The sequence below is a fragment of the Petaurus breviceps genome, unplaced genomic scaffold (assembly GCF_028583685.1).
Source record: "Petaurus breviceps papuanus isolate PSGF00001 unplaced genomic scaffold, PetGlider_PUasm1.0 80, whole genome shotgun sequence".
Classification (NCBI taxonomy): Eukaryota; Metazoa; Chordata; class Mammalia; order Diprotodontia; family Petauridae; genus Petaurus; species Petaurus breviceps.
Genome location: NW_027186540.1, coordinates 20,728,435 through 20,753,736, shown reverse-complemented (window position 1 = coordinate 20,753,736; position 25,302 = coordinate 20,728,435). Strand labels below are relative to the sequence as shown.

At 38.0% G+C, this 25,302-nt stretch overlaps 1 protein-coding gene across 3 annotated transcripts in view; it reads right to left on the bottom strand.

The window, feature by feature from the left end:
- Window positions 1-1,537: 1,537 nt before the first annotated feature.
- LOC138176039 (gamma-secretase-activating protein-like) overlaps window positions 1,538-25,302 on the bottom strand; it is a 116,026-nt gene continuing 92,261 nt past the window's right edge. For all 3 annotated transcript variants that reach the window (XM_069106778.1, XM_069106779.1, XM_069106780.1), the window contains 7 exons: window positions 24,229-24,299; window positions 22,836-22,930; window positions 13,469-13,588; window positions 12,088-12,149; window positions 10,610-10,711; window positions 4,313-4,412; window positions 1,538-2,624 (listed from right to left, as the gene is read on the bottom strand). In XM_069106778.1, the coding sequence (XP_068962879.1) occupies window positions 2,515-2,624; window positions 4,313-4,412; window positions 10,610-10,711; window positions 12,088-12,149; window positions 13,469-13,588; window positions 22,836-22,930; window positions 24,229-24,299 (660 nt within the window). In that variant the 3' untranslated portion in view covers window positions 1,538-2,514. The remainder of the gene's footprint in view (window positions 2,625-4,312; window positions 4,413-10,609; window positions 10,712-12,087; window positions 12,150-13,468; window positions 13,589-22,835; window positions 22,931-24,228; window positions 24,300-25,302) is intronic.

Below are 25,302 nucleotides of genomic sequence, written 5' to 3'. Positions count from 1 at the left end.
TGGGCCTGAATGAATAGCATTTAGACTAAGTGTAAGACCAAAGAGGCAGAAATGAAAGTGTATGGCTTTGTCAAGAGATAGTGAGATGGTTCATCTGTTTAATGGCAAAGAACTGGGTTGAGAAATGATGGACACTAAGGTTGGGTAGGTACCGTTGGGTCAGATTACAGAACACGTCAAACTAATGGGAAATCATTGCAGCAGGGATTAGCACTGAGCAGGGAATAAAAGGATGAACGCTTAACCTATAATCAGTATATAGGATAAATTAGAGTAGAGAAAGACTGAGAGCAAGAGTCCAGTTAGCAAATTATCACAACAATCTAGGATTGAGAAAATGACATCATGAAATACAATAGCAGTAATAGAATGGAAAAGAAAGAGATAGAAGAGACAGGAGGAGTCAAAAGGACATGAGAGAGGGAGAGATCAAAGAAAAGTATTTTTAGCTTGGGTGAGTGAGAATTGACACGAAGGGGCCAAATGGAGGGTGGTTTGTGGGAGGCTGGGAGAGAGAGAGAATGGATTTGGGAAAGCAGTCAGATCAACAGGATGATTTCAAAAAACTCTGTAAATACTCACATGAACTGATGCAAACTGAAGTGAGCAGAACCAGGAGAACACTGTACATAGTAACAGCAATATTATACAATGATGACTTAGCTATTTTCAGTAGTATGATCCAAGGCAATTCCAAAGGACTTATAATAAAAAATGCTATCCACCTCCAGAGATAGAATTGATAGAGTTTAAATGCAGATCAAAGCATACTATTTTTCACTTTATTTTTTTGTGTGGATTTTTTTTGTCTTTTTCTTTCACAACATGACTAACATGGAAATATATTTTGCATGATTACGCATGTGTAATCTATATCAAATTGCATTCTCTCTCAGGGAGAAGGAATGGAAGGGACAGAAGGAAAGAATTTGGAACTCAAAATCTTAAAAAATTAATATTAAAATTGGTTTTTACATGTCATTAGGAAAAAATTGAATACTCAAAAAAAGAATAAAAGAAAAGCAGTCAGAGCTGCAAACATAGATTTGGGAGTCATCTGAATAAAGATAATCGCTGAAGCCAAAGGCAGGGTTCTTACCATAGGTTCTGTGAACATGATGGTGGTTGTATTTTTAATAATATATTTTGACAACTGCATTTTTATGTAATTGATTTTCACTTATTATAATACACGATATTTTCATTTATGCATCTAAAAATATCATTCTGAGAAGACATCCACAAGGCTCATCAGACTGCAGACGGGTCCAATGTACACAAAAAAAGGTTAAGAACTTTTGCCCTATGGGAAAGCATGTAGAGAAAAGCAGAGCCCTAGGAAAGAGTCTTGGGCAATGCCCACAAATCAGTACATAGAACTAAGATGGAATTTCTAGAACTGATAATGAAGGATCTGACTGGAGGACAACTAAAATTATATAGACTCTTGAAGGCCAAGAGAGGACATAATTCAGGTAGTCATACATCCTGGCTTTCTCAGGAGAGTTATGATTTAAAACAAACAAAACACCAAGGATCTTTCAATGAAATTTTAATATCAAGATTTGTCTAAATAGACATTTTATAAACACTACCAAAAAATCAACAGTATAAAATTAAATAAAATCTTCCTGTAATCATTTCAATTATGAACTCCAAGTGTACAATATATAAACATTACAAATTATTCTACATTGAAAAGAAAGGCAGGGCGGCTAGGTGGCACAGTCAGTAAAGCGCCGGCCCCAGACTCAGGAGGACCCGAGTTCGGTTCCGGCCTCATATACTTAACACCCACACACACACACAAAACTAGCCGTGTAACCTTGGGCAAGTTACTTAACCCCATTGCCCTCCAAAAGGCAAAAGAAAAAAGAAACGTAACTTTAAATACAAAAGAAAAGCTTCCTAAACTCAAAACTGAGTTTTTATATTGAACATGTAACATTTCTTCTTTTTTAAATCATATATTATTTACAAAAAAAGATCACTTATTTATTTTTCTTATTCTATTCTCCTTCCATATTTTCAATATATTTTATCCCAAATTAAAAATTTTTAAACCTCTAGGCATTTTGGATCACCACATGATTATTCTTGAGTCTTCATTTTTTTCTTTGGAAATAGACAGTATAGGAGCTGGAGAAACTCTTCTCTGAACAGTATCTGGAAGGTCATTTACCTGTTCCTTAGCTCTTGTCCTGACTTTTTATACACATGCCTTTCATCTTCTGTTCATGTAGGAAGAACTAAAGCAATTCAGGTCAGTATTCATGAGCACCTCTTGAAATGTTCAACCTCTTAGAAAGGGCCCTCCATTCTCCAAATGGAAGTCATTATTTATTTACTTTTAGTGATGGGCCCTGAACTCTGTATCACCTACATGACTACAGAGCATCTGAGAATTTTTCCTCAGTACAAATAGTTCTAAAAAACAGCTCAAAGGTCCATGGTAAATGTTGTGCCTTTTTTTTTTTAATAAAATGGGAAATGGTGACAGCAAATTCTTGGAAGTCAGTTGTCACAGTTCTTTGATAAGTTCAAGAGGATCATGGTTTGTTTCAGTGCTGTTTCCTCCACAAATTTTGTGTCCACAGTGTCACATCCTTCAAAGGGATTCAGAGCTAGAGAAAAGAGAGGAGGAGGTTATTGTGAGCCTCTGGCATGTACGCATGTGGCCTTCCAACTCTGCATTTGGTCTAGGTGATAATTCAATTCAGAGAATCTCGGAGTTGGAAGGGCACCCTCAGAGATCGGCTAGTCCAACGCAGGCTGGAAGCAGTAGTTTTCTCTAGGATATACCCAAGCACAGCTCCTAGCTTCTGTCTGAAGAACTGGAGAGATGGGGCATTCCTTACCTAGTGAAACGAACTACCCTGCTTGTGCATTGTTCTAGTTGTTTGGAGTTATTTTCCTGAAACTGGGCCAAAGCCTTCCTCTCGACACCTTCCATCAACTGGCCCAAGTTCTGCTTTTTGGGGTCAAGCTTTTCAAAAGAATCTCAGGTTCATTACTGTGAGGGTCATCATATTTTAAATAATTAAAAATTTTCTAAGTCTCAGCACTAGAGAAAGAGGATTTGCCAATAACAGTCAAATAGAATTCAAGACTGTTTTCTTTAAATATAGCACCCCAAATCCTATGCTCTACCAATTACTCACTCGGAGATGCTGGGCAAACGCTATCATCATCTATCAAAGTCCAGATTTATTTCACCCATAAAATGAGGGGGTTGGACTTTATAAAGGCCTCTAATGTCCTTCTACCTCTAAATCTGTCTCCACCTCTTTAGTCTTATTTTTGTTATTTGTGACTCACAAATTTCTTAATCAAGGCAGCATTGTAATCATGAGGTATTTTGAAAAAAGGAAAGTTGCACAGAATCAAATGTTAAATGAAATGATCATTTAATCGTGTTTTCTACATCTTTCCTAAAATGGTCACCTCAATAGCAAATTAGGAGAAGATCCCCAGGGAGATAAGGTGTTACTCACACGAATTTGAAGTGTGCCATGACAGCACCACATGGAAACTTAAAGCACCAGAATGAACTTGTAGCACACTAAAGCTTTCTCACTGAGGTAGAGGTTCCTTTTTTTTTTCTTTTTTGGAGGGGGGAAGGAAGGGCAATTGGGGTTAAGTGATTTGCCCAAGGTCACACGGCTAGTAAGTGTCAAGTGTCTGAGGCCAGATTTGGACTCAGGTCCTCCTGACTCCAGGGCCAGTGCTCTATTCACTGCGCCACCTAGCCGCACCCCCCCCTTTTTTTTTTTTACAAAGAGTGTCTCTATGTACACAGAATAAAATAGCACTTCATTTATAACTTCCAGTCTAGGTGTTTTAAAGATGGAGAAACTGAGGTAGTAAGAAAGTTAAGGCTTCATCCAAAGACTTTGTGTGGGAAAGAGCATGAAATAGCCAGGAAACTCAAGCTCTAGTTTTGACTCTGCCTCTGACTTAAGACCACAGATTTCAAAGGGATCTCAAAAGTTATCTAGTCCAGCTTTACAGATAAAGAAACCAAGGCCCAAAGAGATTAGTTGGTCACAGAGGTCACAGAGGGAGCATATCTGTACCATGTAAGGTCAGTCACTGAAATCCTCTGAGCTCAAGTTTTTCCTTTTGTAAAACAAACGTGTTTGACTATGTGACCTCCCAGGTCTGTCAAGGTCTACCACTCTCTGGTTCGTATGTGTCTAAGTAGAGAGTAGAACTTTGATTTCAGCTTTTGGACAAAGCAGAAGCAATGACGTTTTTCTAACGGGATGTTAAATTGACAGAAATAAGTAGAATTGAATAGAGTGAAGGGTACCTTGTCGAGTAGTCTCCATCTCTGTCAGTACTTCAATCAAATAATTCAGAGGCAGGAATTCAATAAGGAATGATGACTTGTCAATTGCAGAATTTCGGGACTAAAAAAGAAATCATTCATGGGATTAGTTCATTCTGAAGGTCATCACCACTTTAAGTCAAGCAGTTAGAACCAATTAGAACTATGCAAAAGTGGGATTAGCTGCCTCAGGAGGTACAAAAGGTTTCTCAAACCTAGAGGTTTATATGCAATCACAGGAGGAGATGGCCTTTTAGGGCCCTTTGAACTCCAAGGATTCTGTGAATATCTTAACTGGCAACTCTGATTGAGGCAAACTTAACTTTAAACTTTAAAAAGTCATCAGTATGGCTACTTCCTCCAGTGGTACAAATCAGAACCCCATTCACGCATGCCTCATCCACGTCCTGCCATATTATTTTCCATAGGGAGTTGACAGCAAAAGTGCTTGGTCAGGGTTCATTAAATCTTAACATTGCAAGGATACCGAAGAAGACACAGGCTATGTGTTAGTCCCCCTTCAGTTTTGCTATATGGTCCCCTCATCTCCCTTTCTAGTCACACATTTAGAGTTACGGAATCATGGATCCAGAGTGCAAGGGACATCATTTTTTATAGTTCACATTCAGTTCTTCTGTGAAATTCTTTGTTAGGAATAGAGTCACTCTACTCATATCCACTATATATATATAGCTCTCCCTTGCGTCTTTGGATGATCTATAATTTTAATTTTTCAGACCCTGAAACAATTCATGCTCCTTAATAAGGGAGGGGGAGGGAGAAAGAGAGAGAGACAGATAGACAGACAGAGAGAGAGAGATTTATTAAGTGATTTCTGTGTGCTAGGCACTGTGCTAAGCACTGGGAATACAAATCCAAATGTAACAGGTTTTTGGCACATACCTAATCCCCTCTAATGGAGGCAGTCATGTGCAAGATTCCAGGGACCTGATCCTGTGAGACAAACTTGGTCCAAGTATGGATATTGTACATTGGCCTAACCATGTGTATGGGACAGAAGCCTCTTTCCATTGGCTGAATAGCTGAAACTATTTGAGTCTTTAAATGGTACCATACAATAAGCTGGGGAGAAGGGCCTAGGGTGTCACCTTCCCCAGTACACACTCCCCACCCCCCACTTACATTTATCCTTCTAGATGCAAGGAGTGGAGTCCTGGATTTAGGAACTCAAACCAAGGGAACCTTGGAACCCTGAGGTCCAAGACAGATATTGCACTCAGTTTTGCAACTGCAAGAGTTCTAGTAAGCCAGGATGTCAGGAAGTAAGGCCAGAGATTTGGACTTGACTCTGCGGGACTAATGCTATGTAGAAAGTGAGTTAAATTGTGAAGCTAATCCCATTCCTCTCTAGAGAATGAGGTGGCATAGAGGAGATTATTCACCCAGGTGTTGTGGTGGGGATGTTTGTATGTATTTGGTGTATCTCTGGAGCAAATGTTCCTTTGTGAAAGCTAATCTGTTAAGTGGCTAAATGGCCTGGGGTACCAGGACCCCTAAAATTGAAGAACACATTCTAATGGCATAACCCAATGGCAGAGATAAGAAATTATTCCAAACCCCTAGAACAACCCAGAGTGACCTTTGGGGAGGCATAAAGTAATATACCTGGACTTTAAGCAGTGGGAGCCAAAGTGATGCCCATTAGATGGATCACTATTGCAATGGAACTACTCCCACCTTTGCCTTCTCTACTTATTCTTCTCAGGAATACTCCATAAACAATTCCCACCATAGTCTGTAAATGAAAATCTCTACCCTCTCACCCTTCTTAAGTAATTTCTCTTCTTCTGAAACTGGGAAGAAGTACAGATCTTAGGGGTTTTGTGCCCAACCAGCTCACTGCCAGAAGCTGTTATACAAGCAAGAAGAAAAGAAAAAATCAATCCCTACCTTATAAAAAAGACATTACATTCCAACGGTAAATACAGCACAGAAAATGGAGTTGAAAAGGGCGTAGGATAGGTACCAACAGGAAAAATGGAAAGTCTGGAGACCCAGAAGCAGAGAGAGTCAGGAAGTGAACTATGGCCACCCTGGACACCGGCAGGAACTCACCATTTGGGAGGAGGGGGTCAGCCACAGTGTGGGAATCATCTTCAGGGTAAGAAGGCAGGTGGAATGGGGGTAGTTTTAAAAGTCCAGAGGGTCAGGAGCCAAGCAGAGAGAAAACAATAGGTCTTTGTTCATGGAGAAGCTAAAAGCCAAAGGATCCGATCCATTTGTAGGTCTACCTCATTGTCCATTGGCAATACTTTATCCACCCATTTTACAGTGTTTACACAAGATATTAATTACTGGCAGACTAGCTCTACAGGCTGTCCTTTCAAGTGCGTATTAAAATCTGGATAAGAGGCCTTTTTCCTCCATGAGAAGTTAAGCCAAACTCTGGAGGGAGCATGATTCTTTAAAAAGGCCCTTTAATGTTCGTAGCCTTAATTCAATCAGCACAACATAATCAAGACAGGAACATCCGGAGGACCTTCCACCTTTGCTTTCTGGACTCTGTGGTAGGCATCCTACATGAAAGTGGCTAAAGACCTTTTGGCAAGTTTTATGCCTCACTACATATTTATAAGGCCAGTGGATATAGTGCCAGACCTGGGGTCAGGAAGGCTCATCTCCTGAGTTTAAATCCAGCCTCAGACACTTACTAGCTGTGTGAAGCCCAAGCATGTCACTTAATCCTGTTTCCTCATCTGTAAAATGAGCTGGAGAAGGAAATGGCAAACCACTCCAGTAGCTTTGCCAACAAAACCTCAAACGGGGTCACAAAGAGTCAGACACAACTATACAACATATTTCTAATCAGAAGGTCACTGAACAAGATTTTTCTCTGTTGTTGCTTCTTTCAAAATATTTCCTATTATTTTTAATAAATGCACAGAAGACATTGCATAGGAGGATACCTTACAGTTATATTTGGCTTATATTGAATCATTTTTTAAACAATCTCCTGGTTAACAAATGATAACCACAGGGGCATTTTATATTCCCTATACCAATGATGTCAAACTCAAATAGAAACAGATCCCTGCAGATTAACTTGGAAAACCACAAATTAACATCATCTCCACTGTATTGTATTTTTATTTGTTTTGTTAAACATTTCCTAATTATATTTTAATCTGGTTCCAGCTGAGTTTGACACCTCTGCTCTATACCTTTGGGTCAATAATGTGACTGAAGAGAGAATGTGGTCCATTCTAGAACACCAATTTCAAAATCGTTCTCATTACCTTCTTGGGTCTTTATAAAGGCACCTGTCAATAAATGTATAAATTATTCTTATAAAGATCTTATGGTGGGGAAAGTAAACATATGGGTTATTAGTTATTCATTTTTTTACATTAATGACATTTAGCTTAATAAACTTTTCTTTGTTTGATGAGTTATGATGACTAAAGAATCCCTCATCCAAAGGTCAGCCTACTGGAGATGAACTTCTTTGTCTTTAGGTAGGATTGTTCACAGAAATCAGACTCCATCTATTGCCAGGACCCCTGCTTCTGCAGTAATGGTGACACAATATCAGAAAAGGAGGCAGAAAATGTGAAGAATTAAGCAATTTTTAGGCTGTCCATAAACTTTAGCTTAATAGTTGGTACCCTAAAGGTGAGCTCCTCATACAATGACCAACAAATCAACTCACTACTGATATTCTTACTATAAACAAAACTAGCAAATCAAGCTGGAGCTCGATGGAATTTAGAATTAAAGAAACAAATAAAACAGTTGATTTTAGAGATGATCAAAAGAAAACAAGAAACATCACTTTATGGGACATTTGATCATGCCCCACTACAATGCTCATGATGAGTATTTCCAGGAAGAGCTCCAAGAAAATAATTGCACCCTGTGCTTATTGCAAAGGATGCAAAGAACGTGATTATTGCAGCATTTATTGCAAAGGATGAAGGGGCAGAGAAAGACTATATTCCCTTGCATTTAAAGCTTTCACAGTAACTCAAAATATTTTTCACAATCTGTCATTTCAGTACAATAAGTGAATAGGGAATAAGTAAAGAGGGAAAATAATATGTTGGAAAAATACAAATTAGAAATAAAGAATGAAAAAGACTGGAGTACTGTATACTGCAAAAAAAAATCTCACATTTATTCACCACAAATTTTTTTTTCAAAACAATGAGAAGGTGCTAGATGCGGAGAGCAGTGAACATTTTAAAATGGAATTAGTTTAGTTTAGCAGAAAGGAAATTACTCCATTATTCCACCCTCTGGGCTCTGCTACTCACTCTCCAAACTTCTTTCTCCGCCATTCCCCAGCAGCCTTCTCATCCTGGAAGATCCCTACGCCCTTGCGGCCCTTTCTTCTGATAAGTCAGTTCCTACCAGAACTTCTATTTATAGGAAGAGTCCAGGACAGTCCCATTCACTCTTTCGTCCCTTAATGGACTTCATTCCTGACCATGCGCCAGTGCAGGTATGCTCTCTCCCAGACCCTACATTTCAGCTTCCTTTTATGTGTTCTCTTCCTCCATTTGAATGTAAACTCCCTGAGGGTCAGCACTAACTTTATTTTTGTTTCTACTTGTATTCCCAGAGTTTATTACATTGCTTCAGGAGGAAACACAGGTTCCATGACCTCCTGACATCACCTGGGTTTAAATGATGCAAAAGAAAATCATTTCCCTTACTTCTCAGAATCACTGATAGAAATATTGCAGAGTTTCCTAAATTATGAAAAAAAAAATCTGTAGTGAGTCACACCTTTGCTTTAAGCAAATCTCAAGGATGATAAGTTGGGGGTGGTTACGTGGCACAGTGAATAGAGCACCGGCCCTGGAGTCAGGAGGACCTGAGTTTAAATCTGGGCTCAGACACTTAACACTTACTTACTAGCCATGTGACCTTGGGCAAGTCATTTAACCCCAATTGCCCTATCTTCCCCCCTCCAAAAAAAAAGTGGGGAGTAAGGTCTAGACATGTGATTTCACTGGTATAGGGAATTCCAAGGTAAGGAAACTCCCTCTACCTCCTCTGCCAACTTAGATTGCCAATTTCCCAGGGTCACCAAGAAATTAAATGACAACCAAGATTACAAAGCCAGTATGAGTCAGAGGTAAAACCTGACACATGTCTTCCTGGCACTGTGTACCACACTGCCATCCACACTGGTGTGATGAATAAAGAGCTAGCCTTGGAAATAGTCTGTTAAGATATAATAATTTAAATTTTTGTGATGCAGTTTATTATACATGATGTCCAACATTACCTGACTCACTTCTAAAGAAAATTATTTATTTAAGTAATTATGCTCTCTAGTATTATTCCAGCCTTTGACTACTTCCTTATTCCTAAGTCGTATTTTTCCCATATCCTTTTCATCTCCCTCCTCCCCTGTGCCCAGCTTTCAAGAAAGTCAACAAATATTAAACTCTATGTTGATATAATTTGGAGGATTTTTGAGTTCTTAATAGAATTGCCCTAACTCCTCCTCTTTTTCTTTAGCAGATGTTTGTACTTAAATTGCAATTGTTTTTATGGTAATCTTTTTTTTTTTTGCTTTTTTTGGTAGGGCAATTGGAGTTAAGTGACTTGCCCAAGGTCACATGGCTAGTTTTTGGGTTAAGTGGTCTGAGGCTGGATTTGAACTTAGGTCCTCCTGACTCCAGGGCCGGGCTCTATTCACTGTGCCACCTAACTGCCCCCTGGTAATCTTTTTTATAGATGAGCAAGCATAGGGGGAGGGAGAGAGAACAAATAAACAACATTAATTCATGGCCTACAGTGTGCCAAGAGCTTAACAAATATTGTCTCATTTGATCCTCACACCATTGTGGGTAGGTGATATTATTATTCCTACTTTTCAATTGTGGAAACCGAGGCAGATGGCAGTAAAATGACTTGCCCAGGGTCACATAGCTGGTGTCTGAGACTGGATTTGAACTCAGGTCTTCCTGACTCTAGACCCAGTATTCTATCCACTGTACCACCTGACTACCTGTATTGCAGGATTAGGAGACCAAATTCCAAGAAGTGATACTTCATAGACAAACAAGTCTTAAAAAATATATTTTAAAATAAAAATTTGAAAGCAGCAATAACAATGTATGATGTTATATAGCCCTAATACTATTAACTTTATTTTATCAATGGAGACTTCACCTCTGAGGGATAAAGTGATCTCAGAAGCTGGTAAATCACAGAGCCAGGTGTAATATTCCCAGATCCCCTTACTCCAAATACAGTGATCTATCCACAAACATGTATGTGATCAGATCTCACAGCCAGCCTTACCTGTCTCCTATGCCTCTGAAGCAGCCGTTTCACATAGTTCCTTGAAATAATATGAGAATTGATAGGATGATCCCACAATTGACTTATCTTCTGCATAATAAACTATTAAGGAGAAGAAAGTATAAAGGAAAAAAAAAACATTTACCTCCTAAAAAATCATAGTCTTAACTATTTTATTCAAGTGAAGTTACTCAGAGGAAGGGACAGATTAAGGTTATTAACATTAAGGTTAACAGTCTCTTGGGGACGACACTATCACTCTCTTAGCTATGCTGCTGAATCCTGACTAAATACTCCTGAAAATGTTATACTGCAGCTGACAAAGAGTGAGCGGTGCAGAAGAAATGTTAAGCACCTCTCAGTGCTTTACAGTTTTGGAAATCTGAAAATTTACATTTCCAAATTACAAGAGATACTTTTGGAAATTTGGAAATCCGCATACTAGTTCAAAGTGATTTAATCCTGAGACAAATGAATTCCAATTTTTTGCCTTTCTACACAGAAGCCAGTGATGAAGTTTTCCTCTCCAACCATTGCTTTAGTCCTTAAAGAATCATTATCAGGCTTGGAAAGGTAAGGAACCTTCCCTATAGGGGAGGACTGGGTCAGAGGGAGTACTGGGGCAATGTGGGTGTGTGCACAGGATGTACAAAGTATGCTGGGATGACTAAGCATGCTTTCCCCATCCATCTCCACCCTGAACAAGGTCACATTTCTAAAGAACTTGCCCTGGAATTTCATATTTTCCCTTTATTTCTGGCTTCACTAGCTCATCTCTACCACAAAAACAAGGAACGTCCTTTGTAACCCTTTCACCCCCATGGTTTTCATTCTTCCTAAGACCAGAGAACACTTTTTCCCAGTGGGAAAAATTGCTGCAGGAGGAAACACAGGTTCCATGACCTCCTGACATCACCTGGATTTAAATGACGCAAAAGAAAATCATTTCCCTCACTTCTCAGAATCATTGATATAAATATTGCATAGTTTCCTAAATTATGAAAAAAATACTGAACACAATGTGTAGTATTTATTATATAGGTTTTCTTGAAATGGAAATTGTGGTATATTTTGAATCCTCTCTTACATTCTGCTGTGCACATGGCAATGCATTTTCCCTTTTTTATATTAAAGTTTACAATATGTTTCTTTTTCTTTTTTTACTGTGTATTTAAGTTCTAGTATTTAAGTTTAAAAGAAAAGAAAAAGAAAAGAAAAAACCCCAAGTATTCACATGGGTCATGTCAATGAGTTTTATCCATGAGACTATAATGTCAAAAGAGAGTAATGGATCTTGATACACCATCATGGATAGGACAAGAATTGGTGTGACCTCATAGAAAGGAACTGGAAAGTAAAACAATCCAATGGCATTTAGCTAGAAATGAGCAAATATTCTCTTTCCAGAAAGGGATTTCAGCATTAGGGAGGCACCAGTCCAAGACATAATGAAAAAATTAAGTAAAATTCAAGATTACCGGAGGGAGACGTGCAACTATACTGAATTTTAGTTTTTCATTCTTCTCTGTATTGTCCAGATCTACAAGACAACCAAAAAAGGTCAGAAAACAATTAAACCATCTCATTTTTAGTATCATAGACTGTTACTAAAGTTTGTATCTAAAATTTGAAAATTCAAAGACTTTATAGTAGTGTTCTTTAGATAACACATACCACCATTGCTGTGGTCCCCACAATCTGGGAGCTTTGGAAATCACACTGTGTGACTTTCTGGGAAAACAGACTTTTTAATTAACAGTTTTCCTAGAAAAAGGTTTACATAACATGAAGAACATATGAATCCGTTATAATCCAAAATGACTAATCCTGAAGAGGAAATGTGTAGAGATCACAGAGCCAGAGCTGGAAAGAACTTCATAGCAATCACACAGCAGATTCCTCAGGATCACGAGGTCAAAGATATAGGGCTGGCAAGGACAGACATTGGAAGTCATCTAGTCCAACTCCCTCGGCTTTATAGTTACGGAAATGAAACAAAGGGGTTAAATGATTTGTCCAGGATCATATAGGAAGGATCTAGCACACTGTCAATACTTAAATACTTGTTGACTAATTGACTTAAATGCTTGAGATGAAATCTGAACCAAGATCTTCATGATTCCAAGTCCAATACTCTATCCATTACAGAACTGGGGCAAAAACATTTCATCCAAAAAGTTGCTGGCCAGCCAGGAACAATGGAAAGGTTGTTGGATTTGGTGTAAGAGGATATGGATTTGAATCTTGGATCTGCCACTTACCACCTGTGTTCCCTCAGACATTTAACCTTGATGGAACTTAGTTTCCTCATCTATAAAATGTGAGGGTTGGATTAGATGGTTCCTAAGGTCCTTAGAGTTATAAGTCTACAGTCATAAGTTCCTGACTTAAGATACCCTAGCTGTATACTAACACTGTCCCCTCAGTTAAGCAACACTTCAACTTAATATGAAATTAATTCTATAATATAAACTCTCTAGCATTACTTGTGCTGATTTTATTTGAAAAGAAATTCAAACAAGAAAAATATACGTCTATATATAACTCTCTTGTGCTTGCTTTTCGAGCATGAAGCAGTCTGATTTTGAAATGGGATTGTTAAAGAGCTGAAAGTAAGCCATTTGATGACACATTCTTGGACAACAAGCTGAGAGTCTTCCTAGCCTCAAGCGCCTCTATGTTCTGTAAAGGAATCTAACTGTAGAGAAAAAAATAGCTAAGAATCAAGTGAGAAACCCCTCGGGTCTCTTCAAGAGCTGAAGCAGTTTAACTTGGTAGAATTAGGAAAAAGGATTACTTACAAGAAATGAGACACACGGAGACTGGAAGCATCCCTCTAGTTAGGTCAAATGCATTTACCTTTCAAGAGTTTTGTAACCCCTGTTTCTGTAAGAAGTAACACTCCATCATCAATGTAACGCAGCAGGCTGTGCAGGGGGAGACATCGGACTCCTAGGGCCATGTACAGAGTATGGAAGCCTATGAAGGGAAATGCAGGGAGGCAAACATAACACAGTAAGAAGATGGACCTAGGATATGGTTAATGAAGACAGACTTCACTATATGAGGTTCAATGTTTCAGTGATAAGAAATGGGGGTGTATGCAAGCTTCAGAGCCATCTAATTAGTAGGGAAAGGAACATATCTGTGGAAAGATTTATCAGAAGGAGTGACCCATGAAAAGGTGGCAAAATGGAAAAATAATGTCTGAAACCCTAAAAAAGGAAAATCATAAAAGTCACACTCAGGTAACCTCTGATTTATGGACATCCCCTCACTTATATACAAATGGCTGCCTGGGAATGGTTGCCCCAAACCAAGTGACTGTATTTTAAATCTTTCCTTCTGAGAGAGTACCATTTAGGATTTTGTTCTATTCCTCCCTTCCCCTTCCCATCAAAGACCTCCCTACTGTTCCTGGGCCCCTACTGCTGAAAACTCTGCCTAACTTTCTAGTCCTTGCTTTTTAAAACAATCATTCATCCTAATGCTGACTCCAAGTATACACTCTATCCATTATACCATTGGCACAGTGATATTTTCTCTGAAAAACTGCTTGATAGCAAGGTACAATGGAAAGACTCTTGGATTTGGAGTCAAACGACATAGATTTGAATCTTAGCCAAGGTAAAAACTGAGAAGGAAGCTGCTTGGAATACTCTCTGGGCGCAATATTGGTCAAAAGTACTCAGGAGAGGGCCTGGCATAGTCCTAGAGTGAACCAGCTCCCATTAACATAGTGCCTTAGAGTTTACAAAGCACTTTACATATGCTATCTCACTGTGTAAAGTAGGAAGGATGGGTGGAGAATCAAAATGTTTCAGTGTAATATTACTATAATTCCAGAATACCACAACATCTAAATACATAAAGAAAAGACTAAATTAATTATAGGGAGAAACAGACAGTTAAACTGTAATGGTGGGGGACATCAAGATACTAATTTCAGACCAAGACTAATATAACAAGAAAAGAAAAAAGAAAACACAAGAACAAAATTTAAAACACGAATAGACTTTTAGAAAAGTTAAATGTGATAGACCTCTGGTGATTACTAAATTGGAATAAAAAAGAGTATACATATTTCTTTTTTTTTCTTTCTTTTTTTGCTTTTTGGAGGGGGGAAGGTAGGGCAATTGGGGTTAAATGACTTGCCCAACGTCACATGGCTAGTTAAGTGTCGGAGGTTGGATTTGAACTCAGATCTTCCTGGCTCCAGGGCCAGTGCTCTATTCATTTGTGCCACCTAGCTGCCCCTACATATTTCTTTCTTAATAATTGTCTGTGGCACCTTTATAAATAATGAACATGTATAAAGGCAAAAGTGGGAAGCTAGATAGTGGAATGGATAGAACACTGGGCTTGGAATCAGGAAGACATTTTCATGAGTTCAAATCCAGTTTTAGAAACCTACTAGCTGTGTGAGCCTGCACAAGTCACTTAACCATGTTTGCCTCAGTTCCTCACCTATAAAATGAGTTGAAGGAGAAAATGGTTTACCACTCTAGTACCATTGTCAAGAAAACCCCAAAGTGGGGTCACAAAGAGTCTGACATGACTAAAACGACTAAACAACAGTAACAACTTCAAAAAAAATTCACAAATAAATGCAGAAAAACAAATACTATAATATAAAGGAAAGTGAAACAATACTTCCTGATGAAAGACAGACCACAGTAGAATTCTCAGAGATAATAAAACAACATAAAGACATTCCACAATGGTTCAAAAGAAAATGAACAAAATAAAAAATCAGATGTGAATTTGTTATAAATCAGATATCTCCCTCCAGGAACTTAGAACTCTCAATGCAGAATTTAATAACAAATAGAGAAAGAAAATGTATACATGATAGAGAAAATCTTTTCAAAAAAGTAGAAGCTAGGAAAGCAGCAACAAAAAATTTGGACAAAATATATTTACAAAAGTGGAAGAATGTTTGACAGAAAAGAGGCAAAAGACAACAATGTTAAAAGAATATATGAAGCCAACATGATCCAAAATGATTTTTCTTGTGCAGAGATAATCGTAGAAGCAGACCTGAAAAGTACCTTATATAACATCGATTCTAATCCCTTATTTTTTAACAGATGAGTAAGCTAAGTGGTATAGTGAATAGATCATTGAACTGAGCATCAAGAAGACCTTAGGTGGATGTTTCATAACTATATGACCAAAAATAATTCATTTATTTTTTCAACCTCATTTTTCTCATTTATAAAATTGGAGTGATAATGTTGTTGTTTGGCCTTCATTTTCAAAGAGGATTGATGATATCACAGGATGATGTCTTGACTTGCAGGTAAATTGGATTTAAGTGAGGCAAAGCTGCACAAAGTCCTCAACCTCACTATCTCTTCCAGTCATCAAAGTCCAGTGGCAAAGTCCAAAAGTCAAGATGACTGTCAAAGGCTCAGGATTCAGTGAATGACCTTGGCATCTTTGATCTGACCAAGATCCAAGTGCTCCACAGTGTCCACTTCTCTCACCTTCATGGCCTTTGTAACCAATTATTCTCATCTGTCCATTTCACTGGAGGAAGTCTTCACATGGTTGGGTTAGACACCCCTCTAACTCACCGATAGGTTTGAAGCCTGTCAGTTACCCTCAATCTGGTTGAAGCCTATCTGCTGAGACAGTTTTATCAGGGTGTAGTCACTATGCATGCTACACATTCTTAGAGCCACAGGTAAGAGTTAGGTGATCCAAAGGTGGACAAGCAGCCCTGAAAGGGCTTGGGAAACCCTCACAATAGAGGTACTAGTCCTTTCTGAATAGCCCATCAATAATCCTACGATAATAGCACCTGCCTCAGAGGATTGTTGTGAAGATCAAATGAGATACATAAGTCACTTTGCAAACCTTAAAGCACCATATAGACCTTAGCTCTTATCATTATTTACAGATGAAGAAACTGAGTGCCAAGCAAGTTAAGCAACTTGACCAAGGTCACATAAGTAAAATGTTAGAGAAGATATTTGAACCCAAGTCCTCTGGGTTTAGAGTCAATATTCGTTCCACTATATTATCCTGACAAGGACCTAAAAACCATTGGTTTCCTTACAATGCTGGAAATAATTGGTGAAAATCATGTGGATCTTTTAAATTAAATTGACAAAGTACTGATCAAGAAAGGCCATAGAAGTCTTCTGGACATATTCCTGCACTTCAAACACCAAGATGCTTAATAGTTAAATTGAATAATTTCAATGCCAAACAATAAATGTTGCATGTAATAAGGGAAAAGATCTTCAAATATAAAGAAATGGATATTTGGATATCATAGGATTAATCTGCAGTTACAAGGAGAGAGATGGGAATTGAATAGTATATTCCCAAAAGAAAAGCTGTTCAAACTGCTAACACAAAATGACATATCCTGTAAACCTCACCCTAATTATCACTGAACCAAAAAAGGGAAGATTCTTTGACTTGCAAACACCCCAAACAACAGAAACACAAAAAAGTCAAATATGTACAATTAATAATAAAATAATAAATAATTAAATCAATTGTCATATTCACAGTAATTGGTTTTAAAATACACAGAAATATTGATCTATGAGATTAAAAAAGAACAGATAGAAATAATCAAGAGATTAAAAGGGGTCAAAATAAAAATATCAGGAACATAAAGACTCAAATGAAAGAAAAGTGGAAGATTTGGACTGAGGTACTGTGGACTAAGTTTCTTGACCCCTACAACGATATCAATATCTTTTGCAGAGAAAAATAGCAGAGTGGGATAGTGGTACTGAAGGCCAGTCAAAGATAATTCATATTCAATAAACCAATTTGCCTTCATCACAGTTGGGAAAATATTACACACTGAAATCAGAGCCTTCTGCTATCTCACAAAGCAATGCTGGTGTGGTGTCCAACAAAGATGGGAGGGGCATATGATAATCCTGATACTCTCACTTAATTTAGTGAAAGGAAGGCAATGAAAGATAAACAGAAAAGATTAGAGATATGTCAGATCTGAGACTTTTTTTTTTTAGAAATTTATTTCACAGTTGTTCTCATTAGAAGACATTGTCCTAAGGATTTCTTTTCATCAAGTCCTGGTAATTGGAGTACTGTTACCTAAACTGTAAGGTCTGAGCTTCAGAGAATTCTGAACCCAGTTTCACAACAAATAAATCATGCCCAGTGTGGTAGTCCTAGAATATTGGCAATAACTGGGGTCTAACCTCTACCAAACATTATTAGCTGAACTAAAATTTTGACTGAATCCAATAATAAAATACATGGTTAGACCAGAGTCTACACTGAAAAAAAAAGATATATTGCCCATTTTGATACTGTATTAATCTTTACATATTTGACAGACAATGCCTATGGGCAATGAGCTGGACCCAGAAGTGAATAGTGAGAATAGACTGGGCTGGGTCACAGATGGGAGATGCCATAATTCAGTCAATGGTCCCAGGCTGCCTGTTGACACAAAAAGTCCATTTCTAGCACCATTATTTTCCTGGTAATGTAATTACACCTGGATACCACCATTTTGAAGTTGCAAATGCCTCAAAAGGTAAGAAAAAACTATGGTAGAAATAAACAGACTACTAAGTATTGACAAAAACTCTTTTTATCTGAGAACTGGCATAAAAGACACTACAAAAGTATGAATGATTAGAAAAGGATGTGAACTGGCCACATAGTGAGAAGGAAAGAAGAAAGACAAATCACCCAAGTACTATAATCTTACACAGAGCTATTAAAAGAAAGAGAGGAGGGCCTGCCACATATTGGGTGGGTCTTCTATGGAAGGTTTAGAGGAAGGAATGAAGAAATATCACACAGAATAAGAAGTCTTTGATGATTTGGTATCTGTGTGGGTGGGAGAACCCACAATGATGAAATTACAAGGTCATCAAATGCCAAACTTCCATTATTGCCTCTTACTGGATCCAGCAAATTCCTTATAAGCTTGCTAAGAGAAAGTAAAAGAAATTCCAAATATTTTCATCTTCAGAAACTCTTCCCTAAGTGGTCCAAATAAAAGAAGTTGGAAATGATGGTGGGCTGGTCTCAGAGGAAAAATATCTAATAAAAGCAGCATGACCTAGAGGATAGAGTATTAGGGTCAGCAGGTTAGTGTCCAGCATCTGACACTTACAAGCTATGTGACCATAGGTAAGGCATTTAACCTCTGAGACTCAGTCTCCTCATCTTAAAATGAGGGTGTTATCTATCCCATAGGGATACTGTTGAGGCCCAATCAAGATAATATATGTAAAGGACTTTGAAACATGTCAAATGTATCTTCCATATTGATCCATGGACTAGTGAGGCAAAAGACCAGGAGAATTTCCCATAATTCCCATAACTGTGCAAACAAGCTATATACAGGATAAAATGGAGATAATCAACAGAGGGAAGACACTAGAATTATGAGAGGTATGAAAAAGACTTCCTGTAGAAGGTGGCATTGTAGCTGAGACTTGAATGAATCTAGAAGAGAAAGAGAATTCCAAGCACAGGAGACAACTGGTCAAGAGATGTGGACATATCTCCCCATATGGAGATCTGCACAGGGTCGAGAGACAGAATGCCTTATCCAAGGAACAGCAAGGCGATCAGTATCACTAGAGTAAAGAGTACTTGGGGAAAGGTATGAGAAAACTGAAAAGATAGGGGAGGTCCAACTTGTGAAGGCAGGAAGACCAAGCAAGAGCAGACTATTACAAGAGGTGAGGCTTGAAGTGATTAGGGCCTGTCCAAGGGTGGTGGCAGTTTCAGAGGAAAGAAAGAGGCATACATGAGAGATGTTATATTGTTAGTCAAATTTTCACATGCATATTTTTCTCTTTACATGCTGTATTCACCTAGTAGAATTTTATTATAATTATATTAGCTAACATTTACATAGCACTTTTAAGGTGTATCAAACGAATCTTTGATTCGTTCAGTTGTTTTTCAGTTATATCTGACTCTTTGTGACCCCATTTGGGATTTTCTTGGCAAAGATACTGGAGGGGTTTGGCATTTCTTTCTCCAGCTCATTTTACAGATGAGGAACTGAGGCAAGCAGGGTTAAGTGACTTGCCCAGGGTCACACAGCTAGTAAGTATCTAAAGTTGGATTTGAACTCAGAAAGATGAGTTTTCCTGATTCCAGGCCTGGCACTCTATACACTGCGCCACCTAGCTGCTCAGAATTTTACTGTAATTATAATAGCTAACAATTATATACTTATATATGAACTTTTAGGGTATACAAAGTTCTTTGATAGTAGGAACTAATTTTCATTCTATCTGTGTATGTCCAGTGTCTAGAACATAGTTAGATGCTAACAAATGCTTAAAGAATTGGATCTGATTGGCAAATGATACAACATTATGCAAAGTGCTTTGCAAATCTTAAAATACAATGTATACAACATAAATTGCTATGATATCAGATTCATGTTTTTGATAGAGGTCAGAGAGATAGTGTTCCAGGACAAGTTATTCTTATTCTTCTATTAATTATTATATTATATTAATTATTATATATAACAATATAATATTATTATTCTTTTAAAATTTATTTATTGTTTATAATTTTTATTCTTTATGTGTATTATTTTATACATTTCTATTATTATTTATGATTTTATTATTCTATTACTTCATATTATATGGACTATTAGACATGGCGATAAAATGACTGCTTTTAATAGTTGAATAAAAGTATTAAAGTCTTCTCTTTTTATTCTCAGTGAAAGCATTCTTGGTACCAGCAGCAGACAGAATAGACATACTATTCCCTACATCCTTTTCCCACATTTTTGGATTTCCATTTTGAGGTCTCTATATTTTTAAAACCTTTTGTTCCACCTATCTTAGGGACTATGAGTATGTGGAATAATCAATTCTATTAAAAATATTTTTTAAGTTTAATGGAATGATGTTATATCTGGACAGTTGTGGACAAAAAAATTTCGTTGTAATCATGGCCTAACTCTAATACAGTCCATTAGTTTATTTCAACAGGACATTTGTTGTACAGGGATTTTTTTCATCTGTTTTTCCATGAAACATAGTAAACTTCTGGTGTATGATTCCAGCTACCCAGGTCATTGATTGCTAGGTCTTTGATATGTAATAAGATTTTATAGCCTGGTTTTTATTTTATACAGTTTCTAGCATTTTCTTGTATAATCAACATTATTCACTAATTCTAGCTTCCTAAAGATATCCTGTCTGTAATATATGGTACTAATGACCTGGTCTTGAATTGCCATAATAAACTCTTCATTTCCACAAAGAAATCCATGGGATTCAATCATTTGTTCAGTACTTCTTTGCTGATGTACTGTTGGCTGAGTTCATGTGGATGTCACATGGAAGGCCTTTTGATTCCATTCTTGGATCTTAGTTTTTTCAGTGTTTCCATCCAGAAATAAATAATGCTAATTCCAATGTTGTTTTCTTGTAATCACACTTTACTCTTGCTCAATGAAGTGATGTTTGCTTGTTCCAAAAGCATTCCCATAGGTTCTCCCTCAGTTCATTGTGTATTCCAATGTGTGAGCAGAAAACAAAACATGAACTGGTCATGTAGTGAGAGCAAAGGATGACCAATGGACAGCTTGTGTGTTCCACTGATTTCCACACAATCTCAAGAGAACACTGAGAATTCCCCCAGCATGTTAAGTCTACTGTCTGTGGTGGATTTATGTGAGGACATGGATGGGAATTGTACAGTACAGGCAGATATGAATGGGGTGAGCTCTGTATCATCGGAGAGAATCTCCATCACTGAGATCACAGACAGACCAGAGTATTAAGGCATGAAAAAGAAAGGGAGGGGTGGTTGTAGCCAGGAGACTGGAGAATATGGATGCATTTGGAATTTCTTTTTTCTGATGGCATTCTTCACACCACTTCTCCAGTATAAATTCCTCACTTATAATGTGTGATATCCTCTTCATCTCTATAATGTACCTCTCCAGTGGTTTTGGCTTCCTCATTCCATTGAATTGCATTATATTAGATGACCTCTGGGGTCCCTCTTCCAGCTCTAGACCTATGGTCCTATGACCTTGTGAATATAGTATTTGACAAAGTCAAAATCCCAACCCCATTTGCTCACTGGATGTTTTCTGATAACAACAAAAGAGTAAGAATGGCTTATATCAACAGAAACTCAATTAAGTAACCTCCAAGGTCCCTTCTTACACTAAAGTTCAGGGCATATTGTAAGAAGCAGGTTAGGGTCAGAAAGATTCACAAAGATCTTGATTTATGCATGTCCCAGAAACTGACTTGAGAATGGCTGGACCTATTCCTTAGCCCTCCTGAGGGAAGCTTCAAGGAACATGGAAAGAGGTTTACTTGGCCTCTAATTTAGCCTATTACTTCTATGCTGTTAAATACCCACTAGAAAAGAAATCAAAATTCTTACAGAAGAGAAGACATGGACTTGTATACACATGGACAAAATAAACATAAAGAGAATAAAGACAAACGAATGCAAAGTCATTAAATAAACAACCAGATACTGCGATGGATAGAGTACCAGTTCTGGAGTCAGAAAGATTCATCTTCCTGGGTCCAATCCAGCCTCATATACTTGCTAGCTGTGTGACCCTGGGCAAGTCATTTAACCCTCTTTGCCTCGATCTCATCATCTCTAAAATGAGCTAGAAGGAGGAAACGGCAAACCACTCCAGTATCTCTGCCAAGAAAATGGGGTCACAATGAATCAGACACAACTGAACGACTGAACAACAACAATATATTAAATAAAAGGAGGACCACAAGGAGCTAGGTGGAAGAGTGGAGAGAGTGTTGGCCCTGGAGTCAGGAGGACCTGCATTCGAAGCTGGCCTCAGACACACACTAACTCGGTGATCTTAGGCAAGTCACTGAACCCTATCTGCCTCAGTTTCCTCATGTGGAAAATAAGCTGGAGAAGGAAATGGCAAGCCACTCCAGTAGCCTGGCCAAGAAGACCCCAAATGGCATCACGAAAAGTTGGATGTGACTAAATAAGAAAGACAACAAGAGCAACAAGGAGCTGAGATCAGGAAAGACTCATTAAAACGCGGTGCATGAGCTGAGACCTCAAGGAAGAGAGGGTTCTTCAGGCTCACAGGAGAGACTGCAGGAAGGATTAATGCAAGGCTAGTCGGTCTATTTTGGCCCTAGGGGGACCCTGTCATGAGGTTCATGTAAGTAAAGCCCAGGGCTCAGAAGACTCACTGAGCTAATGAATGGATGACAAAAGCCCTTACCAGGAGGAAGAGGCAAACACATCCTGTTCACAGAATCCAAAATCTGGGTCATGATGTGAAAGACTGCAAATTCACCTGTGCTGCCACGCCCATCGCTACGATGAATGACAGAACAACATGTCAGATACAGAACCAACATCCCTTCGAGAACCATTTGGCCAATGGCACAGATTTAAATGAATAAAGCATATCTACTGTGGAATTCATTTTTCCCATCTCTTGTGGATTTGGGTGGGGGCAAGTTTTATTGCTGCCTCTTACTGTTACATTGCAGTAATTTCTAAAAATACTCTCTACCTATCCCTGCTTCCCCCCAACCCAATGAGTCTCTTCTTGTAACAAAGAAAAACAATTAAGCAAAACCAGCCATATCTGACAGCATATATGTAACCTTTTCAAATGGAGAATTCGTTGTAATCATTTAACACTCTGTCTTGTAGAAAATTTCTAAATTAGCTTCATACTAGCAGCCACACCAAGTCCAGCTGCTTTAAGAAGTGACCAGACTAATAAAATTATTATTTTATTTATTATAATATAATTATATATTATCTATAATTACTATATATAATAAAACTATATTATATTTTATTATATAATATATTCTGTTATATTAATTATGTTATAATATAATTACATATTATATTATAAATTTTATTTATAAATTTATAAATATATTTATAAATTATAATTATCAGGCTTATAAATTATCTCTTTTTTTTTGCTTTTTGGAGGCCAATTGGGGTTAAGTGACTTGCCCAAAGTCACACGGCTAGTAAGTGTGTCAAGTAACTGAGGTTGGATTTGAACTCAGGTCCTCCTAACTCCAGGGCTGGTGCTCTATTCACTGCACCACCTAGCCGCCTCAACTTATAAATTATCTTAACTTTAATTCACCTAGTTAAATCATCTATGTAATTTCCTGAGGCTTTGATGTTCATTAACACACAGAGAGGAGATAGGAGAGAAGGAAGAGTGATAGGAAATAGGGACAGGGATCTGGAAAGCTCCTGTGATTTCCCTGGTAAAAGGAATTCTCAGGTGAAGAAATTTTCTCTGTCAATTCAGGATCAACAAATTCTCTGTAACTAATAGTCTCAGACAGTTGCTTGGAGCAGTGAGAGGTTAAGTGACAGTGTCACCCAGACCATATGTTGTCAGACCGGTGAATCTGTCCTGTTCCCTGTACCACCGTGCAGTGTAGTGTAGATATAAATGGGTATGAGGGCAGTGCTAAGAGCTTTGAGCTAAGAGACTGGGGAGGGGGGAGGCAAAGAGTGCGGGTGGGTGGAAGTAAAGTACAAAATGTCCCTTAACAGCACACAGCAGACTAGAATTGTGTTTTGACCCTTTGTACCACATGGCAGACCAGGAACAAGAAATACTTGCATACAAGTGGAAAACCCAGGAATGAAGACTGTGTTTCCTCCAGCTAGTTTCCAGCATCTGGCAAAGGAGGTCCAGCTACAGTGCAAGAGAAGAGGAAACATGTGAGAGCCGATTGATCGCCAGAGGAGGAAAGTAATTAACCTCCCCTGAATGGAGTTTCCCTCAGAGTTCCATTTCAACAACACAGGCCGTGCCAAGTGTTGGCCCAACTTGTTCGCTGCAGCTGGCATTGATGCTGTGGCTGGGACACACAGAGAGTCCCTCTGAAGCCACTTCTTTGGTACCAGCATCCAAAAATGGAAAAAACTGAAAATGAACATCACTGTCTAAGAAGAGAATGTAACTAAAACTCAGCTAAAATCCCATCCCTTACAGGAAGACCTTCCCATCTCCTCTTCATTCCAACCCCTCTGTTAATTACTTCCTATATGACTCAGTCACAAGAATTGTAGGTAAAAATGCTAACTGGGACTCCATTCCCTACTGAGTAATTCAAGAATGAAATCCAAATATAATTGTGAAACTTAAAAACATTTTCTTTCATTGGTAAGTTCTACTGACTATAAAGATGGCAGAAGAATTTAGCTCAAACCAACAAGTGGTTGAGATGACAAAAGTTATAAAAAATGATAATTACTTAAAATAATTGCTCAAATTTCTGTAGCACTTTAAGATTTTCAGAGGGCTTTCCTCACAATAACCCTATAAAATAGATAATAAAAGAATTACTATCCCCATTTTACAGACTTATGAACTTATTAATTATTCTTGCCCACTTCAGATATTAGCCTAGTCAGTAGGATAAATATACGTGGCATGTCTCAAAAGTTTAGTTCAGTTTTAAGCTACTGAATCTTTTGGGATATTCAATATATCACAAATGCTGTGTGCAAATTGACCAACTGCAAATTAGACCTGATCAAATGTGAAGAAATATTTATGACTGTTGACTGTATATGTGAATTGGGTATATATCATAGACAGACAGACAGATAGGTAGGTAGATAGATAGATAGATAGATAGATAGATAGATGGATGGATGGATGGATGGATGGATGGATGGATGGATGGATGGAT